The 25,238-nt window shown below is 45.9% G+C and overlaps 1 protein-coding gene across 5 annotated transcripts in view; it reads left to right on the top strand.

Moving 5' to 3' along the window:
- The window catches only part of GATA4 (GATA binding protein 4), an 85,180-nt gene that overhangs the window by 29,046 nt on the left and 30,896 nt on the right, over nucleotides 1-25,238 (top strand). For all 5 annotated transcript variants that reach the window (XM_082403584.1, XM_082403585.1, XM_082403586.1 and 2 more), the window contains exon 2: nucleotides 3,280-4,379. In XM_082403584.1, coding sequence (XP_082259710.1) covers nucleotides 3,764-4,379 — 616 coding nt within the window. In that variant the 5' untranslated portion in view covers nucleotides 3,280-3,763. The remainder of the gene's footprint in view (nucleotides 1-3,279; nucleotides 4,380-25,238) is intronic.

The raw sequence follows: 25,238 nt of genomic DNA, 5'->3' as shown, positions 1-25,238 counted from the left end.
CTTGTTTGCATCTCGCAGGCCTGGGCCTGGGTGGCGATGGTGGCCGCGAGAAATCCCCCTGACCGACTACCCTAGATAGGCCGCACGGCGGCTCGAACACGGAGGGAGTCAGACGGAGGAGTGTCGCCCGTGGGTGACAGAGAGGCGGTGGGAGGCGGCGCAACTGGGCCTCGGGCCCCAGGGAGGCGCTCCGAAGTCGGGAATGGCTGCTGAGCGCCCGCACTTTTCATGCCTCCCAGTCTTCCTATCTGGGGTCCAGGGGATTAAACCCACACTGCTTCTGGGTGGGATTAGCTGAGGGCGGGAACCCGGCGGAGAGCAGTGAGGTCCCTCAGCTGGCCACGGCTAGCTACCCCGGTCCACGAAATTATGTCTCTTGGCTTTGGGCTGGGGGGGGGGAGTCACCCAGGGGAGAGGAGGATGCCCAGGTGGTACACTGCCACCAGGTTGAAAGAATGAGGGGCCTTGCGGTTGGGGGAACAGGGTGGTGAGGGGCCCAGGGCCGGTGGGAGTCGGGGCCAGCGCCGCCGGGAAGGTTGGGAAAGCGCCTCGGGGAAGGATTTCCTGTGTTTCTCAGAAAAGGAACTGCAGCCAAGAGCAGGTTTCAGGCTTTTAAAGAGAGAAAGGTTTTATTGGGGTGACGGGGTGATACCCCACTTCTCCACTTCTGGATCTCCACGTCCCCCGCAGCGACCAGGTCCGTTATCGCCGACTCGGGTGTGCGTTCGGGTGTGACAGTTTTCTGCGCAGCAGGCCGAGGGCGAAGGCGCCAGCTGAACCGAAGGAGCAGGAGTGACCTGTAAATGCACGGGAACGTTAGGACGCTCTCGATCTTCTCGGCGCTCAGAAGTAGATCAGAAAAGGGCTCTGAGCTCACTCAGCAAGGAAGAAAGCTTTCCTGTCTGGCCTGTGAATTTGGGGTGAACTGGGATGGGTGATCAGCGGGAGAGGGAAAACTGGGGCACAAGCCCGGATCCCCACAGCAAGGCCAGACCTCTTCTGCCGTTCTCAGGAGCTCGTTCCGCTCCCTCCCGGGATGGCCTTCGAGGAGGCTCAGTTACAGAAACAAGCAAGAGTCTTTTAAAGGGAGTAGTTCATTTCTTGTCTTAACAGAAAGGTATAGAGCGGTATTTTCTCCCCCTCCTATTGTTCAGTAATCCAACTCTGAGGTAATGTATCAGCCATTTAAAAAGGCAGAGAACGTAATAAAGACAAATGTTAGATTTATGGCATTTTCAGCGTTTCCATTTTAAAGCTTAAGTTAGCATCTGTATGTATATTGGAAGTTGGATTACAAAATTATAAATCTTCCTTTCCTGCAACTTTCTGAGAAAAGAAACTTATGACATTTGTTTAGAACTGCAGGAGTATTCCAGAAAATGCAATGAAGTAGGTCAATTATTTGATTTTAAAATCAAATACCAAATATTTTATTAAGGTAAACCTATGTATTTACTTACTGAAGCCCAGACATTCCTATAGGTATTAATTTTTTGTCTTCATTTTCAAAGGGGAAAGTTGGTGATCTCGGTCAAATTTTTTAATATCCATCCTCTAACTAAACTTCTTATTGGAAGGAAATGTTCCCCAAACCAATAACTTATTGTATAGTTTTGAAAGCAAATAATAAACCACTTAAGAGTTAACATATGACTGTATAATACAGTGCTATAACATTATTATTATTAGTGATGTTGCAAAAGTGATTAAAAGCATTATATAGTGTGTATTAGACATTCCTTTTCCAGAATATTTTTACAAGAATAAAGATGACCATTTATTATAGTACATAATACGTCTGAAGCATTTTCTCATGGTACATTGTAGTAAAAATAATAGTCAATTGTATAGAATTTTCTTTGTGCCTGTTATAAAAGTTTTATAAGACCCTGTTATAAGTGCTTTCCATATACTAATTTATAATCCTCAGAATGACCATACCAGATAGTTACCTTTAATATTTGAATTTTTGCAAATGAGGAAACTGAGACACAGAAAGGTTAAGTAATGTGTCTACAGTCATTCATTCAGTAAGTGGCAGAGCCTGGATTTAGTACATAGTTCTGTTAATATATCTGTAAGTCTACTACTGCAATTAAAGAAAAAAATGTTAAGGGTAGCTGCCTCTCCTAAGGAGAAAAGTGGGCATGGACTGGACAGCCGTAAACCCCTGGAGTCCTACAGATCCTGTCCTCTACCCCCTTTAATTGTACTTTGATCTTAAAGGAGTTTCAAAACTTTTCGATGCTTCAGTCCCCTCTTGTAAAATGAGGAGAGACACTTTTACTTAGCGGAATTGTGGAGAAAATGACCTGGAACTAAGCAGGTGCTTCAGAACGTGGAGCGCTTAGTTTTATCAGAAAAATTGCCTGGTGAAATCAAAACACAGGATACAAGGATATAATCAAGTCCTACAAACTGTTCTTTCCCCCAAGCGGTCTCATTGGTGTTCTGATTCCATATGTGGGTGGATCAGTGATTCCATATGAAAAACCCATTCGATGAATTGGAATGGTTCAGTGAGTACTGTAGTTCTGTAAAGTGACTTTGTACATTCCTCTTACTTTTCTTAATATCAGTCTGCAAAATCTCCAAAATAAAACTATTTGCGACAAACGTGTATCTTGTCTGATTTGATGTCCACGTGATACAGCGTATGGATAAGAGATTCCACAAGCTTTTTCACCGAGATTTAGCAGACACTGTGCTCACTTATAAATATTTAGACTCTGCCTCTAGTTAAAAAAACAAAAAAAGATTGCAAACAAAAACTTCTTAGGCTGCTGGTTTTTATAAAGTTTGTCCTTGTCTTCCATGGGCAATCTAAAGTTCTTTCATGGCCAAGATCAGTTGGGGATAGGTGGGGGGACAGAGGAGATGGGACGAGATTTCTTAGGTCTAGGTTCTGCGCGGAAACCGGAAACCCTTGGACTTTTAAAATATTGTGACAAGAATATGCTAGAAATAAGGTAAAATTAAAGTCCTTCCTGACAAGCAATACAAAAAACAAAAAATTGAGCGTGAGCATAACCAGTAATTTCATGTCCAATAACTAGGAATCCCCGGGTCTCTAAATCGCCCCTCCCCGAGGCTTCCCTCCGGCAGCCGGACCCCACGGCCTCTGCAGAACAGCTTCCCGCGGAGTCGGGTGGCCTCCGAAGCCGGGCCCCCGAGAGTGGCGATTTTGTTTGCAGGGCGGGAGAAGCAACCAAGCTTAGGGGAAATGGGCTCTGAAAGCTCTGGATGAACTTATTTCCCTCTTTGTCATTCCCTCTTTAGACTCGGCTGCATCTCGGAGGAAAGGAGCCCGCCCGGCCCTCGGCCTTGGAGCCAGCCTCCCGCACCCTGCACCGCAGGCCGGGGTGTCCTGAAGACGGCGGTGCCGCGCAGCGACAGGCCAGGCCCGCGTGACCCCGGCTGGAGCCCCGTGCCCGCGCCCGGGCGCCACCCCGCGTCTTCGCGACCTCCAGCCCCTGCAGTGGATTCGGCCCCTCCTCCACCACCTCCGGGAACAACCGCAAATTCAATTTGGGATTTTCCTGAGTAAACCAGAGCCTAGAGTCTTTGGCTCAATGCTGGATTTAATACGTATATATTTTTGAAGGATTCGTGTTTTTTTTTTTTAAACCTTTGATTTTTGATCTTCATTTTTGTGACAGCCCCTCACTTGTACATTAGTCGTCTTTTTATTTTTGTATTATTATTTTCTCTCCCCGCACTGCTCCTTGTTCTGAGGACTCGGACGCTGCGAGCGCGCGTGGCGATGTACCAGAGCCTGGCCATGGCCGCCAACCACGGTCCCCCTCCGGGGCCCTACGAGGCGGGCGGCCCGGGCGCCTTCATGCACGGCGCGGGCGCCGCGTCCTCGCCGGTCTACGTGCCCACGCCGCGGGTGCCCTCCTCCGTGCTCGGCCTGTCCTACCTCCAGGGCGGAGGCGGGGGCACCGTGTCCGGGGCCGCCTCGGGCGGCAGCTCAGGGGCCGCGCCGTCGGGCGCAGGGCCCGGGACCCAGCAGGGCAGCCCGGGCTGGAGCCAGGCGGGAGCCGAGGGAGCCGCCTACACCCCGCCGCCCGTGTCGCCGCGCTTCTCCTTCCCGGGCACCACCGGGTCCCTGGCCGCTGCCGCCGCCGCCGCTGCGGCCCGGGAAGCCGCGGCCTACAGCAGTGGCGGCGGGGCGGCGGGCGCCGGCCTGGCGGGCCGCGAGCAGTACGGGCGAGCCGGCTTCGCGGGCTCCTACTCCAGCCCCTACCCCGCCTACATGGCCGACGTGGGCGCGTCCTGGGCCGCGGCCGCCGCCGCCTCCGCCGGTCCCTTCGATAGCCCGGTTCTGCACAGCCTGCCCGGCCGGGCCAACCCTGCGGCCCGACACCCCAATCTCGGTGAGTGCTGAGCGCGCGTCCCCGGGCGGTCCGGGGCCGGGACAGAGGTAGTCCTGAGCCTTGTTTGGGGCATTTAATTTTACACAGGCATGCGGGGGCGGGGGCAGGGGATAGAGCGGCTACGTGAGTTTCCAAGGAAAGCAAACTGGGAGACAGAACCTGGCGGGCGGTAGTGGCGGTGAAGGTCACAGCCCCACGGAACCCAGATTCTGTTTAGTGAGGGCGGGCCTGCCCTCTAGATCCTTTTCTGAAAGGGAGAGACGTCTGCAGGCTGGCCCCGGGCGTCGGGTGTGTCTGGGTCTACGTGCGCCCGGGCAGCGCCCGTGTGTAGGTGACTGCGGCGCCGCCGGGCGACCCGGCTGCACAGCGCTGGGAACACCGGGTTTCTGCTCCCAACTCCTCTCGGCCGTTGCTCAGAATCCTCTGCAGGGAACTGATTACATGGCTTGCGCCCAAGATCTTCTGGGCCATTTGGCGGGCCAGTTGGAGGATCCCTCGGGGGTGGCAGAAGACTTTCCTGTCGGGGAGTTCACACCGGGAACAAATGAGGGACCCTAGCAATGGAGATGGGTTGACCTGGGATCAGTGCCAGGTGGGTGCCTCGGGGCCAGAGCGTGTCGTGACCGTGTGCTGGTCGGCGGGGCATAGGTGCCCAGGGCTGCGTTGGAAGCGCACCCCAGGTCGGTGTCCGGGAACGCGGGGAGCCCAGAGGTGCATCTTTATAATGCCCGACGGAAGTGGAGACTTTGCCGCAGGTCCAAGTGTTCAGCCTCGTCCGGTCCCGAGGGCTGGGGTTAGAAATTACAATCGTAATGGGCACAGTTTTATAGCTTCTTTGAATGTCAGACTTGGCAAGGACGTCAAACGTGTGCCCCTTGCTCCCATTTACAGATGAACAAAATGAAGTCCGAGGCAGGGCTTCGGCGCTTCAGGCTGAGAGAGAAAGGAAGTGGCAACGCTAGTTCAAAATGCAAATGACCTCTGGTCCTGTGGAATTTCAGGAAGGGACGGGATCCGGCTTGGATGGAGACGACTCCTGTAGGGGAGGGGAAGCCCAGACTTGAGCAACAAAGTTAACATTTACTGACTACCTACTAAGTGCTAAATCCTTTCGCATTTGTTCTCACTTTGAAGAGTAAAGCCTGTTCCTCCCCTCAGGTTTCCAGTCTTGGGCTGGCTCCGAGAAGGGTTCAGGCTTTGAAGAGCTTTTAATTTATCCTCAGACCCTGGGTGGCCTGGGGAAGATCCCCAGGGGTGTCCGCCCAAATACACATCTCAGGTAAACTGATTAACCGTGGATGTGGCGCCGGGGCTAGGAGCTGTGGCTCCCAGTTTCCCCCTCCCCGTCACGGGGGAGCCAGACGGCACCCCCAGAGAGGAGGGCCCGCCCCTCCCCAGGCTCCGGAGACTCTCGGGAGGACCTTGAGAGATAGCTGGGCAACATCTCCATACAATGGCAGCTCGAGGTGGGCGTGCTGGGCGCGGGCCCCTCGGGCCCCGCGTTCTCAGAACTCTCCTGAGTTCTCTCTAGAACTCCCTCTAGAACTCCTATTTTAAAATAGCGAGGAATGGTCCACGCAGTTTCACTTCTTCGAACTTGGGGGTGGGGTGGGGTGGGGTGGGGTGGGGAGGTTGCTTCCTAACCCTTGTGATCCTGGACTGAGAATTTGGTGCTTGGTTAGGGCAAAAAGAGAAGTCTGAAATCCAAAGATGGGGGGAGGATTCTTTGTGGTCATGAGAGTTACAGCCACAACAATGTAAAAAAAAAAAAAAAAAAGATACTGTGTGAGGAGTGCACACAGTGAGTATTTAGATTCTCAAATGTAACCCATACCAGGCCGGAGGGTGTTGAAGTAAGTAATGTTTCCCACACTCCAGTGTCAACAGATGGCAAGCCGACCTTTAAGGAGGGCCCCCTTGCTGACAAGTGTGGCCTGTCTTCCGGGTGCGTTGTGCTCTGTCCCCACTACTTCAGGAAGTCCCACCTGAAGACAGCCCTGGGGTCCGGCCAAGCAGTTGGATTTTCTCTTCTGTACACAGCCAAGTGTTTTAAGTGGTCAGGTGATGAATGGTTCCACATTACCTATGTGAGGGGACAGGAGGCATGTTGAATTTGTTGGCATTCACATCTCCAGCATGTTCTGCAGGTGGCACTTGCATAACAGCCAGTTAAAAGCAGCATATGTACATGTGCTTTTTATATGTTCCTCCTATCACATGGATCCTCCTGTTAATGCCTGGTAGCTCTATCGAGGACCATCACTGACATGTTAACTGATGCTGAGTGACGGAAGGATGATGACGAGTGATTACTGAGTCCGTGGTGTTTATTGAGAGCTTGCTGTGTGGAGTTGCCACCGGGTCCTAAGATGGCAGTACAGGGTGGAGGTATGACCAAGGCAAACCTAGATTCAATTTCGGGTGCCCCTGTGATCTCGGGCAAGGTACTTACCTCTCTCAGTCTCCTCTCTTTTCCTGTAAAATGGGATGGTTGTAACTACTTTTAGTGTTGTTTTAAATTAGAAAAATAAGGTTTGTGAAGTTCTTGGCTTTGGCACATAAATGATGGCTATTTGAGTAAATAGTCACTATCATGCAGAGTGACCAATTTTTCTGATTTTCTCAAGACTGAGGAGCTTTTTAGGATTGGGGATTTTTAGTGCTAAACCTAGGATAGGCCCCTAACAAACAGGGATAATTGGTCACCCTAAACAGACTTGAAGGCAGGTGAGTGACCCAGCAATGGGCTATGGCCATGAGCTGAGAGCAGAGGAGAGAGGACAGAGGTGTACCTCCCTCTGTCTACGAATCTGGAAGTCTTCACCTAAGTGGTGCCGTCTGCACTTGGTGTTGAAGGGTAAATAGAAGTTTGTCAGGAAAAGTACCTGCAATTTGGAAAGAAAAAAAAAAGAAAGAAAGAAAATGCATGCCCTCATTTCCTGTCACACTGTCTGGTACCATGAAATAATAGAACCCAGCTTGGCTTTGTTTAAATGATGTATTTATCACCATAGGTGAAACCACACAGACTAACTCATTCTTCACTCAGAAACTGTCTTTAATCTCAAAGAGGAGAAAGAAGAGACCACCTTTATTTCTCTATGAAGTATTAAGCGTTAGTATTAATAGTAGTTCATATCTTGCCAGAGTTCTTTTGTTGGTTATTGGAATAAGGCAAAAAGCAAAGCAATAAAAGCAAACAGGGGCGTCTGTAGAGCTCTGGACTTAGGGTGGAAGGAATGTCTCTGCCTTGACTGCCATGTATATAAACTTTAATTCATTCCAAGTTCAATACGAGCCCCGACACAACCATTGAATTCATGAATTAGGCTGCACTGATGGAATTATGTGACCTTACCGAGACCAGGTACAGAGTCTCACTCATGTGTAAGTGCCTGGCACATGCTGGGCACTGAGCAAATATTTCAGTGGAGATCCAGGAGGGAGTTGCTGCAGTCCTCTGCCCAGGTCAAACCACACACCACGGCTGCTGAAGAGACCCACGAAGAGACCCACCGGAGGGCTCTGGGGAGGAGTGAGCCGGATGGGAGAGGGTTCCTGAAGCCTTGGGAAACCACTGGAGCAGTTTCCGTTGGAGAAGTCCCAGGGTGGGTAAGAGAGGGAGAGTGTGTCTGTGTATAAATATCTAAAAGGCAAAAGTCTATGTCCTTTTAACTTTGTGTTGCTCTAAGTGAGCAGATATTACGTTTGAGAAGAACACTTTTGCACACAGGATTGTAGTTGTTGAAATGGAATGTGGGCTATGGCTTGTCTTATTCATGAACCCCTGGGCACTGAAAGTGCTTAAGGAGACACCGCGTGGCCATCTGCCAGTGGAGCTGTGCTGGGGACTCTTGCATTTCAAGGGCTCGGGTCTGCGTTGGTGTGCCTGTGAGTTAGCTGTGGCAGGATGATATAGCTGTCTCCTTTTAGAGATCACAATCACAGTTGTTAACGTAGGCATATCCATTTGTCAGAACTCATGGACGTATACTATTAAAATAGGAGTGTTTTATTGTGTGTACATTACACCACAATAAAGTTGATTTTTGTACCAATTAATGCTTGTAAATACTTAAGGCTGAAAAGGAAACTGGAAATTATATGAGAATATGCCTTAAAGAAAATAACATTGTGGTAGATGTTACTGGAAAAGCTATGAAAATATAGTTTATGATGGAATAACAATTCTTTTGTGTAATAGAACAAGCAGTTATATTTTCAAAGGAGTGCAACAATTTTGAATCATTTTAAGGGTTGATTAAAAAAAAATAACACAACGAAATGCATGTATATCACTCAGTGTTAGCCAAATGGTTTCTTTGAAAGCTTTGTCTCATTCACGGTGTTCTAAGAGTTTGTTTAAGGTATAGGTTGGTGGAAAACTCTGAAGTGTTTTCTGGATCTTATGGGGACTGCTTATCAATTAAGCCACTTGCTTTCAGTGCCAGTGCATTTATGTAGGGAACTTTGTGAGATCAACTCATTGTAGGTAGCTTGTTTGGCTAGAGAATGATTCGTCAGTCTTTGAGAAACCAAAGTTGTTTACCTTTCCGTTACCACCCTGAGCAGGTCAGTCAGAGCTGGGGCTGGTCTGTGGTGTTGCCCTGAGAACCACTTAAATGGGGAAGGTGTGTGTGTGGCTGGGGACGGGGGCGTAGCCAGGGATATGTCACTGCTTCTAGTGAGATCTGTCACCTGCCCGGGGTGTCCCATTGAAAGGTCAAGCCACATTTGTTAGGTACTTTCTAAGCGCTCAGGTGAAATGATGCACAGGAGACAGCTTTAGATAACACTTTCTTCAGTATCCCTCCCTATTTTTTTTTTTTTTTTTTTACTTAAATGAGCTAAGAAAACAAACATACTCCGAGGTGTGGGGAAACAGGAACTCTGATACCTGTGGATGGGAGTGTAAATTGGTACAACCTTTATGGAGAGCCCTTTGTGATATCTGACAAATTACAGAGTTGATACCCTTGACCTAGAAATTTAACTTCAAGGAATTTATTCTACAAATATAGAATATATTCTGTGGGCACATGTTAGTTGCAGCACTGTTGTGTCGTTGGAAATAATTATTCCAACCAAAATTGGAAATAATCTATATGCGCATTAGGGGACTGTTTGTGTTCACATGGTACATACAAACAATATGATATCTTGCCAGCATAAAAAATTAGGAAGTTCATTATGTAATGGTATGGTATCCTCTTCAAGACATTTATAAGTGCAGGATGTGTGTGTAGCACTGTATTTGTGTAAAAAAAGAGAAGAAAAGATTATATGCATTTGGAAATATTTAATTTCTCTCTGGAAGTATTCACAAGGAATTTGTAGCATTGATTGCCTGTCGGGAATAACTGGAGAAGTGAGGGGAAAGGGTGAGAAAAGGACTTTCACCATCTATGCCTTGGAACTTTTTGAATTTTGAACCACCTTAACCATTTTTCATTGTCCTTTCTGTGCTTCTTTATTAATCCATTAAATAACAAGAAAATACATTTAAAATACAGGGAGGTTAAAGTTAAGATTTACTTTGTTTTGTTTTTACTGCCTTAATTTTTAAGTGTACAGTTCAGTAGTGTTAAGTTGTTGTTTACATTCTTGTGAAACAGATTTTCAGAATTTTTTTGTCTTGCAAAACTGAAAGTCTATACCCATTAAACAACACTCCAAACTTCACCCTCCCCCAGCCCTTGGTAACCGCCGTTCTGTCTCTATGAATCTGACTACTTTATTATTTTTTTAAATAAGTTTATTTATTCATTTATTTTTGGCTGCATTGGGTCTTCGTTGCTGCGCACGGGCTTTTCTCTAGTTGTGGCGAGCGGGGACTACTCTTCGTTGCGGTGCGCGGAGCTTCTCATTGCGGTGGCTTCTCTTGTTGCGGAGCACGGGCTCTAGGCGCGCGGGCTTCAGTAGTCGTGGTTTGCGGGCTCTAGAGCGCAGGCTCAGTAGTTGTGGCTCGCAGGCTTAGTTGCTCCGCGGCATGTGGGATCTTCCCAGACCAGGGCTCGAACCCGTGTCTCCTGCACTGGCAGGCAGATTCTTAACCACTGCGCCACCAGGGAAGCTCAATCTGACTACTTCAGATCTGTCTCTATGAATGTGACTACTTCAGATCCCTCATATAAGTGGAAATCATGCCGTACTCCTCTCTTTGTGACTGCCTAATTTCACTTAGCACAATGTCCTCCAGGTTCATCCATGTTGTAGCCTGTGATATGACTTCTTCCTTCTTAATGCTGAATAATGTTCCATTGTATGTGTGTACTACATTTTGTTTATTCATCCGTCATGGACACTTGAGTTGTTTCCTCCTCTTGACTTGTGAATAGTGCTGCTGTGGACATGGGTGTACAAATGGAACCTTTTTAATTTTGAGCCATGTGACTATATTACCAATTAAAAAAACATTAAACCAATTAAATTTTTAAAAAGACATAAGTATTCATGAATTAACTTCCTGAAAGTCTCCCGCCTTTTAAAAAAAAGAGTTCTATATTTAGAGTTTATAGATGTACCGGAAAAGTACTTTAAAACATAAATTGTTATTTACTGAATTCGGCTTTTGATTTTTGCTTATCCAACAGGAGATTCCTTTACCGAGGGGTCAAAAAACCCTTATCCTACTCTCAGTAATGCCTTCTGGGAGCAGATCTCCGTCCACAGTTGTCAGATGTCCCCCCCCTCCCCGAACCCAACCCCACTGACATGACTTCCTAAGATCCCCTCATGGGCACATACACTGGTGACCTTTCCTGGTGTGGGCACTTCTCCCTCAGGTTATATTGGGGCCAGAATGGAAAACCACTAACCTAGGACAGTGATGGGATTGTGTTAGAAAACCAAATTACCTTCTCCCGAGGCAAGGTAAGTCTTTTAACCAATTCTTTTCAACCTGTCCTTTTAAGACCTTTGAGTTGTACTGAATTTAGAGCTGAAGCAGGTTGCACACATTGCTGCTTCTGTTTGCATAAGAAAGAGGAAGGACCACTGGTTTTTCCATTGCCTTGCTCTAGAAGTGGGCAGTTCTTGCAGGTCCAGGGCTGCTGCTGTTTTAAGATCTTGAAGGGGCCTTTTTGACATCTGAAAGTATCTGTCTGCTGGTGACTTCTCTGACCTACAGTCCTGCATGAGGTGCAGTTGATAAGGCTCTCTCATGGCTTGGGAATGAGTATCACTCTGTTATATTGACCTTCTGTGGCCCATGACATGGTCTCATGTAACACACTCCAGGGAGGATTATTTAAACGTTTTATTGGCTACTATAGAGCTACTCTTTTGTCTCCTTCTAAAGAAGGTAAGGGAAGATAATATGAGTGGGGTTACACTAGGAATAACCTCTGACCTGTTTTAATTTATACAAAATAAGTTTACAAGTTTGGGTACATTGATGTTTGGAAACCAACTAACAACTTTCAACTTTTTAGGGATAGGAACCTATATCTTGTACCATATATGCATATATATATGTATATATATACACACACACATATATATATATGTATTGTGTACTGTGCATACAAGCAAGTAAGTTGGATCCTTTCTCAAGGGTCAATGAGGAAGTTGTCAGGTAACAGGAACTTTTAAGTCCTTCTTGAGAATTAGATATTGTGATCTCCATTTTGCAGAAGAGGAAACTGATGCTCAGAATGATTAATCTGCCCCAATTCCTGCTGGTAGTAAACAACAGCTCTGGCTTAGAACCCAGGTAAGTCCCACTTCCAGGACCATGCTTTTTCCCTGTTTGCCACACTTTGCATTTGCCAAGCTTAAGGGCCCTCCACTCTTCAGATCCAGGAGGTACGTGGTGTTTGAAGGACTCAAGTAAACTTCAGGAGTTTCTATTACTTTGCTCACTACCTGCTCCCTCTCCCCAGTGTGGTTTCTCTTCTGTGTTGTCCTGTTTCCCACCAATGTCTCTCCATCTCATTCTGATACTACAGAACTTGCAATGCCAGGAATCCCTGCCTCACACAAGCTTCCTTTCAGCATCCTGATGTGGGTGTGCGGAGAATTAAAGAGAGATTGCCCAGAATTCAGACCCTCCAAACTAGAAGATTCTTCTTCCTCTGGGGGGACTGTTGGCTGCAGGAGAAGAGCAAAGCCGTGTGGCTCTCTCAAAAGTCCCTTTTCTTAAGGAAACTAGAACCATCTTCTCCGTATTCCCTTTTCTCCGAAGGTCGGAGCTAAGAAAGGAGGAGAGGAATCACAGCGATTATATTTTTTAATGAAGATGAGAATAGGGGCATGGATCAAGACAGTGGATAAAACCCCAGGCTGGAAGAGCCCATGGAATTGGTCTGAGCTGATCACAGAAGCCATGAGTGGAAGCTTTCTCGTTTCTGGCAGGGGGCCTAGGGTTTTATCTATTGCTACTCTGTAATCAGAACTGAGCCAGGATATTTAAGCCTCTTATCTGAATGAAGGGAATTTGGTTTTCTGGCCTTCAGTACTTTGCAGGAGCCCCCAAATTGCCTTCATGTCTTTAAATATCTTTTTTTTTTTTTTTTTTTTGCCAAAGGAGGAATATAATCCAGACAGGTAAGCCATGGCATGTGGTTCACCCTCTGCAAATGGAATGAACGTGAGGATGTCTTTCACTCTGTGTTGAATCATCATAGATGGACTTTATTTTGGAGGATGAGAAATCAAGGAGTTACCACCAGAATACGGTGGGAAGTTTTGAGGATTATTAAGCCACAGGCTTTGGGATTCGTCAGTCACAGATCCAGTTTTGCTTCTTAAAATTGAATTAAATCCTTAAAGTATTTTTTAAATCCTTTTTTTCTTCCTAGTTTATATCTCCATTTCTACTTCTAGAAATCCAGTCAAACTTTATCAGCTCCATTCAGTATTGATCGATAGCAACTGGTGAGCAAGTTAATTATAATCGCAGAATAAACGCTGAAGTCTCAAAGTTCACCACTTTTGCAATGTTTCCAAACCCCTCCGGGACCATGCCAAGAGACTCTCATTGACACATTCAGAGCAGGTGTGGGAGTTTGAACCCAGGCAGACAATCGGATCTGATTCAAGACAACTCAATTTGGCTTCTTATCTGCAGCTTTTCCTATCTTATGATGTCTGTCATTTCAGATAAAAAAAAGTTCAGTCAACTGAGCTGGGAAATGGCAAGTTACATTTTCTTCTGATAAAAGTTTTCTAGTTGCTGTTTTATCAGATTGGGTTGAAATTGTATGTGTTTCTGTCAAGGTCTGCAATGACCTTTTCAGATATTTTATCAGGTATTAGGTGGGGAAACCTCTTTTTTTTTTTTTTCTTTCTTTCTTCGACCTAGCAGAGAATGACCTGACTTCCAAGATCATAAATCAAACCAGGCAAAGAGAGGCAATAATACAGGTTACCCATCAAAATTGAGTAGGCGGGGGAAAACAAACAACAAATAAAACCTTTCGCTAGCATATAGAGAGAACTTAACTTGACCCGAAATAAAGAATGTGGTTCTCACAGTGTACACTTAATAGGAAAATACTGCTTATTTGAAAAAAGAGAATGTTTTCCAGGTCAAAGATGGCTTCAGAAAAACAAACAGTTTTTTTTTCAAATAGTATCAGTAAAACTTAATTATTTTTCTTTTATTAAACTCAATGTATATTTACTATGGAGAAATGAAAAACTCATATAAACCAATGCACAGAATTTGTAATCTTACCATCCAAAGATAACCACTGTTAGGCATTAATCCTTGGCTTCTTAGTTACCATACATATACAGGCGTGTGTATATCTATATATTTAAACAGTCATAAAAGTTACTGTTTAGTTATTTCAGCACTGAAGAAAGTTTTTTATAAGATTGGTGACCCAGACTGGCTCCTGAAGACTGGTCTCTTAAATAGAGCAAAACTGGGAAATTGACCGAAAGAACTGCCAATAATAAATAGCCAATCAAATGGGAGCGTTGTGTGTAAAAGCATAGTTTTTCAATCTTATAGTATGTTACGTTTAGCCATTTTAAGGCTAGAGCATACTTATAAGTTTTAAGTGGTTGCCCCCTTGAAGTGAGGTGACCAGCTGCAGAATGTGTTGACTTGTGAGGCTCTGATTTGTTGGGAAATGTGAGCAAGTAGCTTTCAACCCACTTTTTAGAAGGGGGGTCAATGAGGTAAATCAGTATCAGTCCAGCACCGAGGGTTCCTGGGATCCTGTCTCCTGCTCTAATCTGCCTGCTGTGTGACTTCGGACAACTTACGAAGCCCCTCTGAGCTTGAGTATCTGCCCTGGTAAGGTTAAGAAATCAGGCCAGGCACAGAAATAGTGAGAAGGGGTATTTAAAATCCAGGGTCTGGGAATTCCCTGGCGGTCCAGTGTTTAGGACTCCGCGCTTTCACTGCCGTGGGCCCAGGTTCAATCCCTGGTCGGGGAACTAAGATCCCTCAAGGCCCACAGTGGAAATAAATAAATAAATAAATAAATAAATAAATAAATAAATAAATAAATAAAATCCAGGGTCTGATGGCAGTGCCCATGACAATAGTTCATGCTGGCTGTTACAGCAAAGCTACCATAGTAACGTGTCACCTTCCTGACCTTGTCTGGCATCCACTTGACTTCATGCAGTGTGTGTAGAGCAGGTTTCCGTGGCTACCTGCCTCATTTTAAGCAATAGGATCTGTGAAATTTCAAGTTTGATGGGCCAATTTTATTTTTTCTTATAAAATACTTAATTAACTACTAAAATGTAAAAACAATGGTGGGAAACCATGGGTTAAGTGACCTCAGAGTTGGTCTCAGTTTGTGGTTCCTTTGGTTTTGTTTTTCTGTTATTAACTAAACCCATTCAGTGTCTAAGGTCCCCGCAGGCCGTGGAGATCCACAGAGGGTAGAGCTCTGTTACAAACACCGGTACCAGACACATCATTTGCCTCATCAGCCAACCAACCAACACATATTTTTTTCCTGCTTCCTGTGAGCTGAGCACTTGTTAGGCTTTGGAGATCGAAAACGAACAAGGTGGTCTCTGCATCCCAGGAGCTTACAGTCTGGCAGGGGAGGTAAAAAAAAAGTGAGAGTCTGAGTGTATGGAGGGCTATAGCGGGGTAAATCTGGGTTCCACGTGCGTCTAGGATGCCAAACCGACAGAGACCAGGCTTCCTGGAGGAGTGGACTCCTATAGGGAGTCTGAAACGATGGTTAGGAGTTCGCTGCATGGGAGGAAGGACATGGTAAGCTGAGGACATCTCTTGAGTTGGCTATTCTGCAGTGTCGGGGGGCGGGGTGAGGGGGCCACGCAGCAAGCAGAGGTATCTGGAGAGTTCGGACTTGGCCTCGGGAAGAGAAGACTTAGACAGTGGAGGGGCAGGATTCAAGTAGCGTTTTGGATATATCATTTTGGTTATAGTGTAGAAAGGCTAAAAATAGTGGCTCTTGTTTGTTTTGCTTTTGCCTCGCTCTTGCAAGGTGATGACCGCCTTCCCGCTGCATTTCTGCACCTGTTCCCACTTAGAGAAAGATGTCTGATGGAAAGGAAGAGACACGCTGTGAAGATGTTGTGCAGGAACTGTGTGTCTGTGCGTGCTTTAGCAGTAGGGCACAGTGAGGCTGGGCGGCTTGTGTCCAGGCTGAGGTAGAAGAAGGGGCAGAAATCCAGGCTGATTCTAGTTCCCAGACCAGATCCCTGCCCTGGGAAGGATGGGGACGTGGCTGATCTGACCTCAGAGGTGGGGTCCCACCCTCTTCTTCTCAGTGATTCTGCCCGTAAAGGTGAGGTGTAAAGGGCCAGGAGTGGCCTGAATAGGAATACAGATAATTACAGGGGAAGATACTGTTTATGCAGGTGTGCAAAGCCAGATGCCACAGCACCTACCTCCCAGGAGGGTTAGAGGTGAAGATGAAGACTTTAAGTTCAATTCCTGCCTTTTAAACAAGTTTTTAAGAATATGTTAAATTTCGGGCTTCCCTGGTGGTGCAGTGGTTGAGAATCCGCCTGCCAATGCAGGGGACATGGGTTTGAGCCCTGGTCCGGGAAGATCCCACATGCCACGGAGCAACTAAGCCCGTGTGCCACAATTTAAAAAAAAAAGAATATGTTAAATTTCAAACATATGCAAAAGTAGAGAGTGTCTACTCATCCCCCAGCTTCAACAAATGTCAACTCTCGGCCAGCTGTATTTCATCTGTGTCCACACCCCCCCCCACCCCCGCATTCCCCTACACTAGGTTATTTTGAAGGAAGTTCCAGACAACTTATCATTTTATCTCTAAATACTTCTGTCTGTATCTCTAAAAGATATAAGGACACTTTTAAAAAAAATATGGCCCCAAGACCAGTATCACTCTGATACAGTTAACCACCACTCCTTAATATCATTAAATATCCAATCGGTGTTCAAATTTCCCATTTGTCTAATTTTCTTTAACAATTTGTTCAAATCGGGATCTAAATAAGGTCCATACGTTGGCTCTGTTGATGTCTCTTAAGTTTCTTTTAACCTATAGTTCCCCTTTTACTCTCTCTTCTTTTTCCTGGAATATGTTTGCTAAAGAAACTAGGCTTTTCCTGTAGGTTTCCCACAGCCTGGATTTTGTTGATTGCATTCCCCTCATTCAACATGTTCCTCTGTCCCCTGTTTTTCGTGTAAATCTGTGATTGGAAAAATAGGCTAGGTAATGTTCAGCGGCCATTGACGGTCATTGCCTAGATCTGTTATTTCATCAGGGGTTGCAAACGGTCGCATTCTAACGCTCTCATTCCTTCTTCATTTATTAGCTGAAATACGTCTGTAACAGTAAAAAAATTTTTTTTTTAGTTTATCAAATATTTGGTTACCCTGAGATACAGTTTGTATAGGAAAGGCAGGATAAATGCTTGCTTCTTTCACTTTACTTCTCAGTGTTCAAAATAATGAATTAGTTCCCTACCATCCTTCCAAGATTACCAGTGAAATAAAAACTTTTTAGTATCATTAAGAACTCATGGATTTAAACAGATATGATGTGTTTTATTCCATGTCCTTATTACCCTGATTGATGTTCACATTGTCCCATCTTTTGCCAGTGGAAACTTGTCCAAATTGGCTCCTGAGTTCTTTTGACAAAATCTTGGTTTGATCCTTTCCTACTTTCCATACTACAAAATGTTCCAAGTGCTTATGCGTTTTCTCCTCCCAGACCTGGGTTTGGCTATCTCTCCAAGAAACCCTGACTCCTTTTAGTGAGAAATGGTATTTGGACACCACTCTTAGAGTTGGCTCTGCTAGTTGTGCTTTTTGCTGTTGGGTTAGTCATTCAGTATAGAGAGTTAGGAAATACTTCCCCCGTCCACCTGAAGATAAGATAAAATACATCATGTGTGGATGCTAATACTTCCAATTCAAATTTAGGACTGAAAGGCTTTCACTTCCCTTTATGCATCCTTTTTTTTAACTGTCGTAAAATTTACACAACATAAAATTGACCATTTTAACAATTTTTCAGTATCATTTCAGTTGGCATTAAGTGCATGTACATTTTTGTGCATCCATCACCACCATCTGTCTCCAGAACTTTTTCATCTCCCCCCCCCAGTGAAACTCTGTATCCATTTCCTCCTCTCAGCCTCTGGCAGCCACCATTCTCTTTTCTGTCTCTAGGAATTTGACTATTGTAGTTACCTCATGTAAGTGGAATCATACAGTGTTTGTCCTTTTGTGTCTGGATTATTTCACTTAGCGTCTGTCCGCAGGTTTCATCCATGTTGTGGCCTGTGTCAGAATTTCCTTCCTTTTAAAGACTGAATACTATTCCATTGTACGGATAGAACACATTTTGTTTATCCAGTCATCTGTTCACGGACACTTGGGTGGCTTCTGCCTTTTGGCTATAGTGAATCATGCTGTTTGTACACCTGTGTACCAATATCTATTCAAGTCCCTTCTTTCATTTCTTTTGGGAATATACCCAGAAGTGGAATTGCTGGATCATGTGGTAATTGTGTGTGGTTTTGAGGTACCACCATACCGTTTACCGTGGCAACTGCACCATTTTACATCTTTCCATCTTTAAATCTTTTCAGCCACACCAAGAATCTCATCCTCAAAAACCCCAACATAATTCCTCGTTTGCTTTATGCCATAACATCCGTAGAGTCTGAGGAAACCAGTACCAACGCTAACCTTGACACTCGGTTACTGAAACCTGCTCTGTCTGTTTTGGTCGTTCCTTGCCTTTTGGCTTCGGCTTTACCTCCAGTGTTTCCAGCTCTTGGCTTTGGGCTCCTCTGCCACTACACGAGCTGGTTGCTACGGCAACTCGCCCGACCTCCTGCTTCTCGATGCAGTGCTCCACCGCAGAGGACCACCTTGGGCATCTTGAATATCATCCGCCACATCTTAGACCTTTTCCCGGTGCTCCAGCGGCCTGGTTGTCCTTTAGGGAGTGGCAGAGTTGACACAGTGGGGACAGATGTGGAGGACCTTGAAAGTCAGGTAGAGGAGTTTAGGACTTTATGAATAGAGGCAAACATAATTGAAGCAGTAAATTGGGAATACATACACGCAGAGGTGTGTGTGTGTGTGTGTGTGTGTGTGTGTGAGAGAGAGAGAGAGAGAGAGAGGGGCTGGCATGGAGACAGAAGGCCTCTGGTTCAGTTAGAGGCTGTCAGAGGCTTTCTCTAGCCTGGATAACGAGTGAGTGATGGCAGAGGACATGGAAGGAAAGGCCTGAGATGTCACCAGGCCAGACTGTTCCAGGAAAGGCATGGGTGAAGACAGTGGTATGTGTCAGACAGCTTCCATGTGCCCCTCGTTCCCCAGTTTACATGGGCTGGGGGTGGTCATCCCCCAGTCGCTGGCCCAGAGGTGGCATCTGAGTTTGCTTCCCTGCTCTGGGAATCTGAGCTGTTCTTCCACCATGCTGCCCTTCCACTTAGCTGATAATCTCCCGGTGGGAGTGGGGGTGAGAAAGAGGGGACACTGGATCGAGGTAGGAATCCTGGATTTGAGGCCTCACATCCCTGACCTGTCGTGTGGACCAGGCCAATGTCACTTCTTCCCTTGTCTGGGATTCCACTTCCCCGTCAGGAACACACACCCCTTACCCACAGTGCCTTGATTTGCTGCATTGAAAAAGTCTGGAGGAACTTGTGAATAGGGAGTTGAGTAAACTGTTAAGTAGAATTTCTCACCCGCACATTCCCATTTAAGGCCTGGGGAATTGGAGGCGTCACTTCCCCCTCTGCCTGGTAACCTCTGACTGCTGGGACAGCCCGGGGAATACATGGCCCTTCTAAGAGAGGGCACCGAGGAGAGCTGGGAGGCTCTTATTTGACTGCTTTCCTGTGGAGAGAAGGGCAAATTGTACTGTATTCCAGAGAATCCCTGGGTTTTACTGCTTAGGCTTGGAGAGTCTTGGCCTTTGATGGCAAGGCCAAGATGGTGGGAGCTTCTGAGCTCAGCTCTGAACTCCAGAGGCCAGACTGTCTGCTGTCTGTCATGGGGAAGAAGCGCCTTGGCAAGCCACCTGGTATCTTATGGTCTCATTTTTCCTTCTACCCTAGTAATTCCACAATGGCTTTTTCATGCAAACAACTTTGGTCTCTTCTTCTCACTCACCTGCCTGTGGAAGAACCGGAAGCAAACAAGGAAGAATCAAAGAAATCAGGTTCACACTGCCTCTTGGCAGCCAAGAGGGAGCAGAGGTGGATCTTGTCGTGAATGCAAGAGAGCTGGGGTGGGCTCGTCTCTCCAGGCAGGCTTTGACTCACCTACAGGCAGAATCCCTGAGAATTGTACACAGCCAGCGTTCTCACCGTTTCCATGGTGCTATCCTTTTATTTGGATTATAGTTCTTCTAGACTGAAAGTGTTTCCAGGGCAAGAATTATACCTCACTCAGTTTGGGGTCCATGATACGATTACATGGTAAATACTAAGTAAACGTTCATTATCTGAAAAGATAAAATCAGGAATTCATCACAAAGTATATGGCCCCTCCGGCTCACATACTCATACCTGCAGTCCGGCCCACTGAGACTGGCTGGGAGGAGGGAACCATCCTTGTAAAAGGAACCTGACGGGGAGGGGTCCAGGGACGAGCATGGCCCCATCATGATCGTTTTACAGGGAGAGGGATCTGGTGAGACTGGGGGGTGGGGAGGGGAGGATACTGAGGAGCTGTAAGAATCATGCTCAGGCAGCCCAAACCTAGGAGGTGGGGGGAGAGAGGAGAGCAGACAAAACTCTAGTGATGTGTTCTCAAAGGTAACAACAAGGAAACAGGGCATCTAAGGGTAGGACAACGTACTGGACATGGTGGGCCAGAGACATGGGGGAGGGACAGTCAGGTGGGATGTCCAGGAGGCAGGTGGCCCGGGCTGGAGTCTGGGATCATCACTCTGTTTGAAGCCATGAGAACAGGAGAGAGCCCCCAGGGTCATGGGGAGAGTGACAGGGGGCTGGGGGGGCAGTGCTGGCCTCTAGCAGAGGTGGGAGGGGTAACAGGTAAGAGATACCTGGCAAGAGGAGCTAAGAAAGGAAGCTGAAAAAATCGACAGTTAACGTGCCCTCCATTTTCACCTTGCAAAACCCACCTGAACTCATTCTTTGATCCTGCGATGCTCTGCTGAGCCCTGATGGTGCCCCCTAAGGCCCCCCAGAGCCTTCACATCCTATCAGAATTCCGGCCCTGGAGCCCATCTCCCCCTGCCAGTGTATGGAGACTTGCAGAATTTCGCTCATCAAGTTTGTCCTTTCCAACCCGTTGAGTGCCTGAATCCACTCTTTTCCCTCCTCCTCACTGTGAATAGATTCCTTGAGGTCCTTCTTAGAGAGCCTCTTAAGGCACCAGGGAGAGTTTTGTATATACGGGTAACCGCCTCTCAACCTCATCATAACAAATGGGCTCAGGAACTCAAAGATTCTCTGTAGAAACAAACTCTCCCGTCAGACTCTGTTTAAAGGGCATAAGTGCCTGTTGATTTGGGAGGCTGGTCTCTGCCTGCCTGAAGTGCTTCACAGAAGTGACAAGACACTCTCCTTCAGGGAATGTTGATATTAAGTTTCCTGCCCTGTGTAAACACATCTCCAGGAATGGCATTAATAAAGGGGACCCTTTTCCCAAGACAAAGCAGAAGGGGCGGCGGGGGCGTGGAGAAGGACCAGGAGGACGGATCTGCCGGGCCAGGGAGAGCTGGCCGAGCGCACCGTCTGACCAGCTGTTCTCGGTGAAGGCAGAGCCCGTTAGCCGGGCTGTTTTTCGTCATAGTCACAACTCTTGCTTATATTTCTTGTTGGGACGTCCATCTTTTTACTGTTTGGCAGCTGATAACAGGGAGACAGAAGAGGCTTGTGGTGGAGGGAGCAAGTCAGGAGTCAGACACTTGATTTAAAATTCTGGCTTTACTACCCATTGCAATGTTCCCCACTTTTCACGTCCGTAAAATTGAATAGAAGCCACTTCATAGGGTCATGGTGAGTAATAGGAATGATGTTTATAATGCATAGTACCTGACATGCGGTAAGCATCCTTAATGTTAGTCACTAGTCACCTGTTAGTAAATGTTCACTGTTATCATTAAACATATTATTTCAAATAGGATTTTTCGGTTCCACTAATGAAAGGTTAGGTTGCCAGGTGGAATTAAATGAGGGTTTTGTATTTGTTCGAAGTTGCCTTCTTTCTCAGTATTAGTCTACATTTAGGGACATAGACCCCATATCCAACTTAATGTCTGTAATTTCTTCTACATACGGGGGCACATGTCCATAAGCAGGGGCACATGGGGCTTGTAGACACCTGAAGAGTGACTTTTGTCATAGCTTTGGAATGTCTTTTAAATCCTTCCGAGGAAGGTGGAGCCAGTTGTCTGCCTCCAGCGAGAGCTGAACAAAAGGGACAAAACGAAGAAACCGCTTGGGTTCCACTTAGAAAGGAAGAAGGGTTGTGTGGTGTGGCTGTGGAGGGTATGTGTCCTGAGGAGGCGTGGCTGGGGTCTGTCGCTGGGAATCTGACAGTAAATGAGAACCCCTTCCGCCTTGAGCTGCTTCAGTGGGGTCTTCCCTGGGGTCCAAGTCCAGCATCACTTGGTTAACATCATCATGGGAATTCAGGGAATTGTGTGTGCTGAGGCCACCGCACATGTGCCTGAACAGCTCTTGAGGCTGGGCTACTTGGGCAGTCTTCCTTCCCTCGGGATCTTGCCGCCACAGGATTTTCCTTTTGTCTTGGCTTTTCTGAAGTTGCTGCTACCTCTGAGTTTCTTTCTGGAAGACAGAGCCATAGGAAGACCCTGCCATGAGGAATCTCCCCAGCTGGGCCAGCAAACAGGAGCCATAGTGGTCAAGATCTCACTGATTTATTTGGCTGTTCAGTGCACGGCTCTGCATTTGTTCCTGATTTTTAGCTTTTGTGTGTTTGTTTTTTTGTAAAGATGAATAAATAATTGATTTAAAAGAGAGAGACACAGTGGCCAAAAGGAGGAAGCAACCCAAGTGTCCATAGACAGATGAGTGGATACACAGAACATGGTGTGTATATGTACAATGTGCAGATTCTGACACAGGCTCCAGCACGGATGAATCTTGAGAACATTATGCAGAGTGAAATAAGCCAAAAAACAGTGCATGATTCCACTTACATGAGGGACCTAGAGTAGTCAGATTCCTAGAGACAGGATGGTGATTGCCAGGGGCTGAGGGGAGAGGGGAGTAGTTATTTAACGGGTACAGAGTTTCAGTTTAGCAAGATGAAAAGAGTTCTGGAGATGGGTTGTACAACAATATGAATATACTTAACACTACTGAATTGTACACTTAAAACGGTTAAATGGTAATTTTATGTTTTGTGTATTTTACCTCTATTAAAAATAAAAAACAGAAAGAGAGACAGTGTAAAAGCTTAGCAAGTCCCCAACACTGCATACTATTTGCCTCCCCAAAGGTATAAGCAGTATTAATCTAAGAGTTGGTAGTACTATCTCTCCTGAACTTGTTCTATGAGATTGCTTTTCTGTAGCAGCTTCACACTTTTCCTGAGATGTCTGCCAAGTTTGTGAAAGTTGTAAAAGGATGGGTTGAACTACTAGACCTTTGTCATCAAAAACGGTCCAGGGGCGCTGGGATTCAGCTGCTGCGCTTCAGGTGGGGGAAAGAAGAGCTGAGAGCTGGGTGCTGTGTGGCCCCCAGTGTGGAGAAACTCCGCTTCTTTATATGTAATTTGTGAATGTCTGCTTGGCCTCAGAGTTCTGAGACTAGAGTGAAAAAAGGAGAAAGAAAGTAAAACTAACCCAATAAACAAGGTATAAAATATACCCTGATCTCCATGTGTTTATAACTTGGTTTAGGAACAAAATATAGTTTGGAAGAAAAGAATGAAATAATACCAAGAGATGTAAATGACACTCCAAGACAAGGATACAAACAGGCAATTGAAGATCAATGTGATTAATTGCCAAATAAACCCATGGAAGCATCGGGTTAGTCTAGGAAGGCTAGTGACAGGAAGAGGAAGAGCAGGTGGCAGGATGTGAGAAGGATGCTTTTACAGTGAAGAAGCGGGTAGAGACTTTCTGTGGAAGACAGCAGAGTAAAGTATGCCTTCTGCCCTTCCTCCCTGAATACTGATGAATCAGATGAAAAGAACCCTCAGAATACAGTAAAAATTTCATCTCCGGTGAAACTAGGAAAATTCCCTCAACGACAGAAATACTCTCAAATATAATGGAAATTCAAACCACATCGAGGGGAAGACTTGGAGAGCTGACCCATACCCCTCAGATTTCCAGCCCATGTAAATTTACCTGGTAAGAAAATAGATGAGATGGGAAAGGAAGAGCCAATGTTTTCATTATTTGCAGATGAAATAGTCAACTTTGGTAAACAAATATGTAAGATCACTGTGGAGAAAGCTATAAAACTTAAAAGACATATTTTTAAAAGACATGGATAAATGGGAAAAGATACTATGTTCTTGGATTGGAAAACTTAGCAGTATTCTTTCTTCCAAATTCCCCCCCAAACAAAATCTGTAAATTTAATGCAGTCCCAGCAAACATCCCAACAGGCTTTCTTAAATACAACTCATCAAGCTGATTATAAAATTTATGTGGAAGAGTTATTGTGCAAGAATAGCCAAGATAGTTTTTATAAAGAAAACGTAGGAAGGGAGAACTTGTCCTATCAGAAATCAAAACAAGTGAAAATAAACAGGTACTGGCACAGAAATTAAGGCAATGACGTTCATTACAGCCCTGCTGTATGTAATGGTGAAAAATTACTTGCTGAAATACAGCCAAGGCATTAGGAAAGGGGAAGCTATGGTACAAAAAGACTGGCATTAAATGATGTGTCCTTTCAGGTATCAAAGTACAGCTAAACAACTGTGGGAATTATGGATTAGAACATAAATGTTTTGTACCTTTACAGTGTAAAACTAATAAATCCTCTTAAAAGAGTGAGATAGATGTGTACTGATATGGGAAAGTATCCAAATACATGCATTTCCGTGAAGAAACTAAACTGTAGAAGAGTCTGTGTGGTATGATCCCATTTGCGTTCAGGGCAGATGGCACTGTTCTTCCAGGTGTCCCTTCCCGGGGCAGAATTATATCCCCCCACCCTGATAACATAGGCTTGCCTATGAGACTTGCTTTGATCAATGACATGTGACTAGAAGTCACTTGTGCAGATTCCAGGCACAGCTTTAAGAGTCATTATGTAGTTCTGACATCACTTTTTGCCCCCGCCATGAGGCTTGTATGACCCAGACGGAGGTTGCACCCTTCAGCCTGGGTCTTGGAGTGAAGCACACATGTATAACAGAACTGCAGCCAACTTGCAACTGACATGTAATGTGAACAGCAGAAAATAAATCTTTAATATAGTAAGCCACTGAGATTCTGGGATTGTTTGGTACAGCAT

This window comes from Balaenoptera borealis, assembly GCF_965194805.1.
Source record: "Balaenoptera borealis genome assembly, chromosome: 8".
NCBI lineage: Eukaryota > Metazoa > Chordata > Mammalia > Artiodactyla > Balaenopteridae > Balaenoptera > Balaenoptera borealis.
This window is presented reverse-complemented; position numbering and strand designations above follow the sequence as displayed.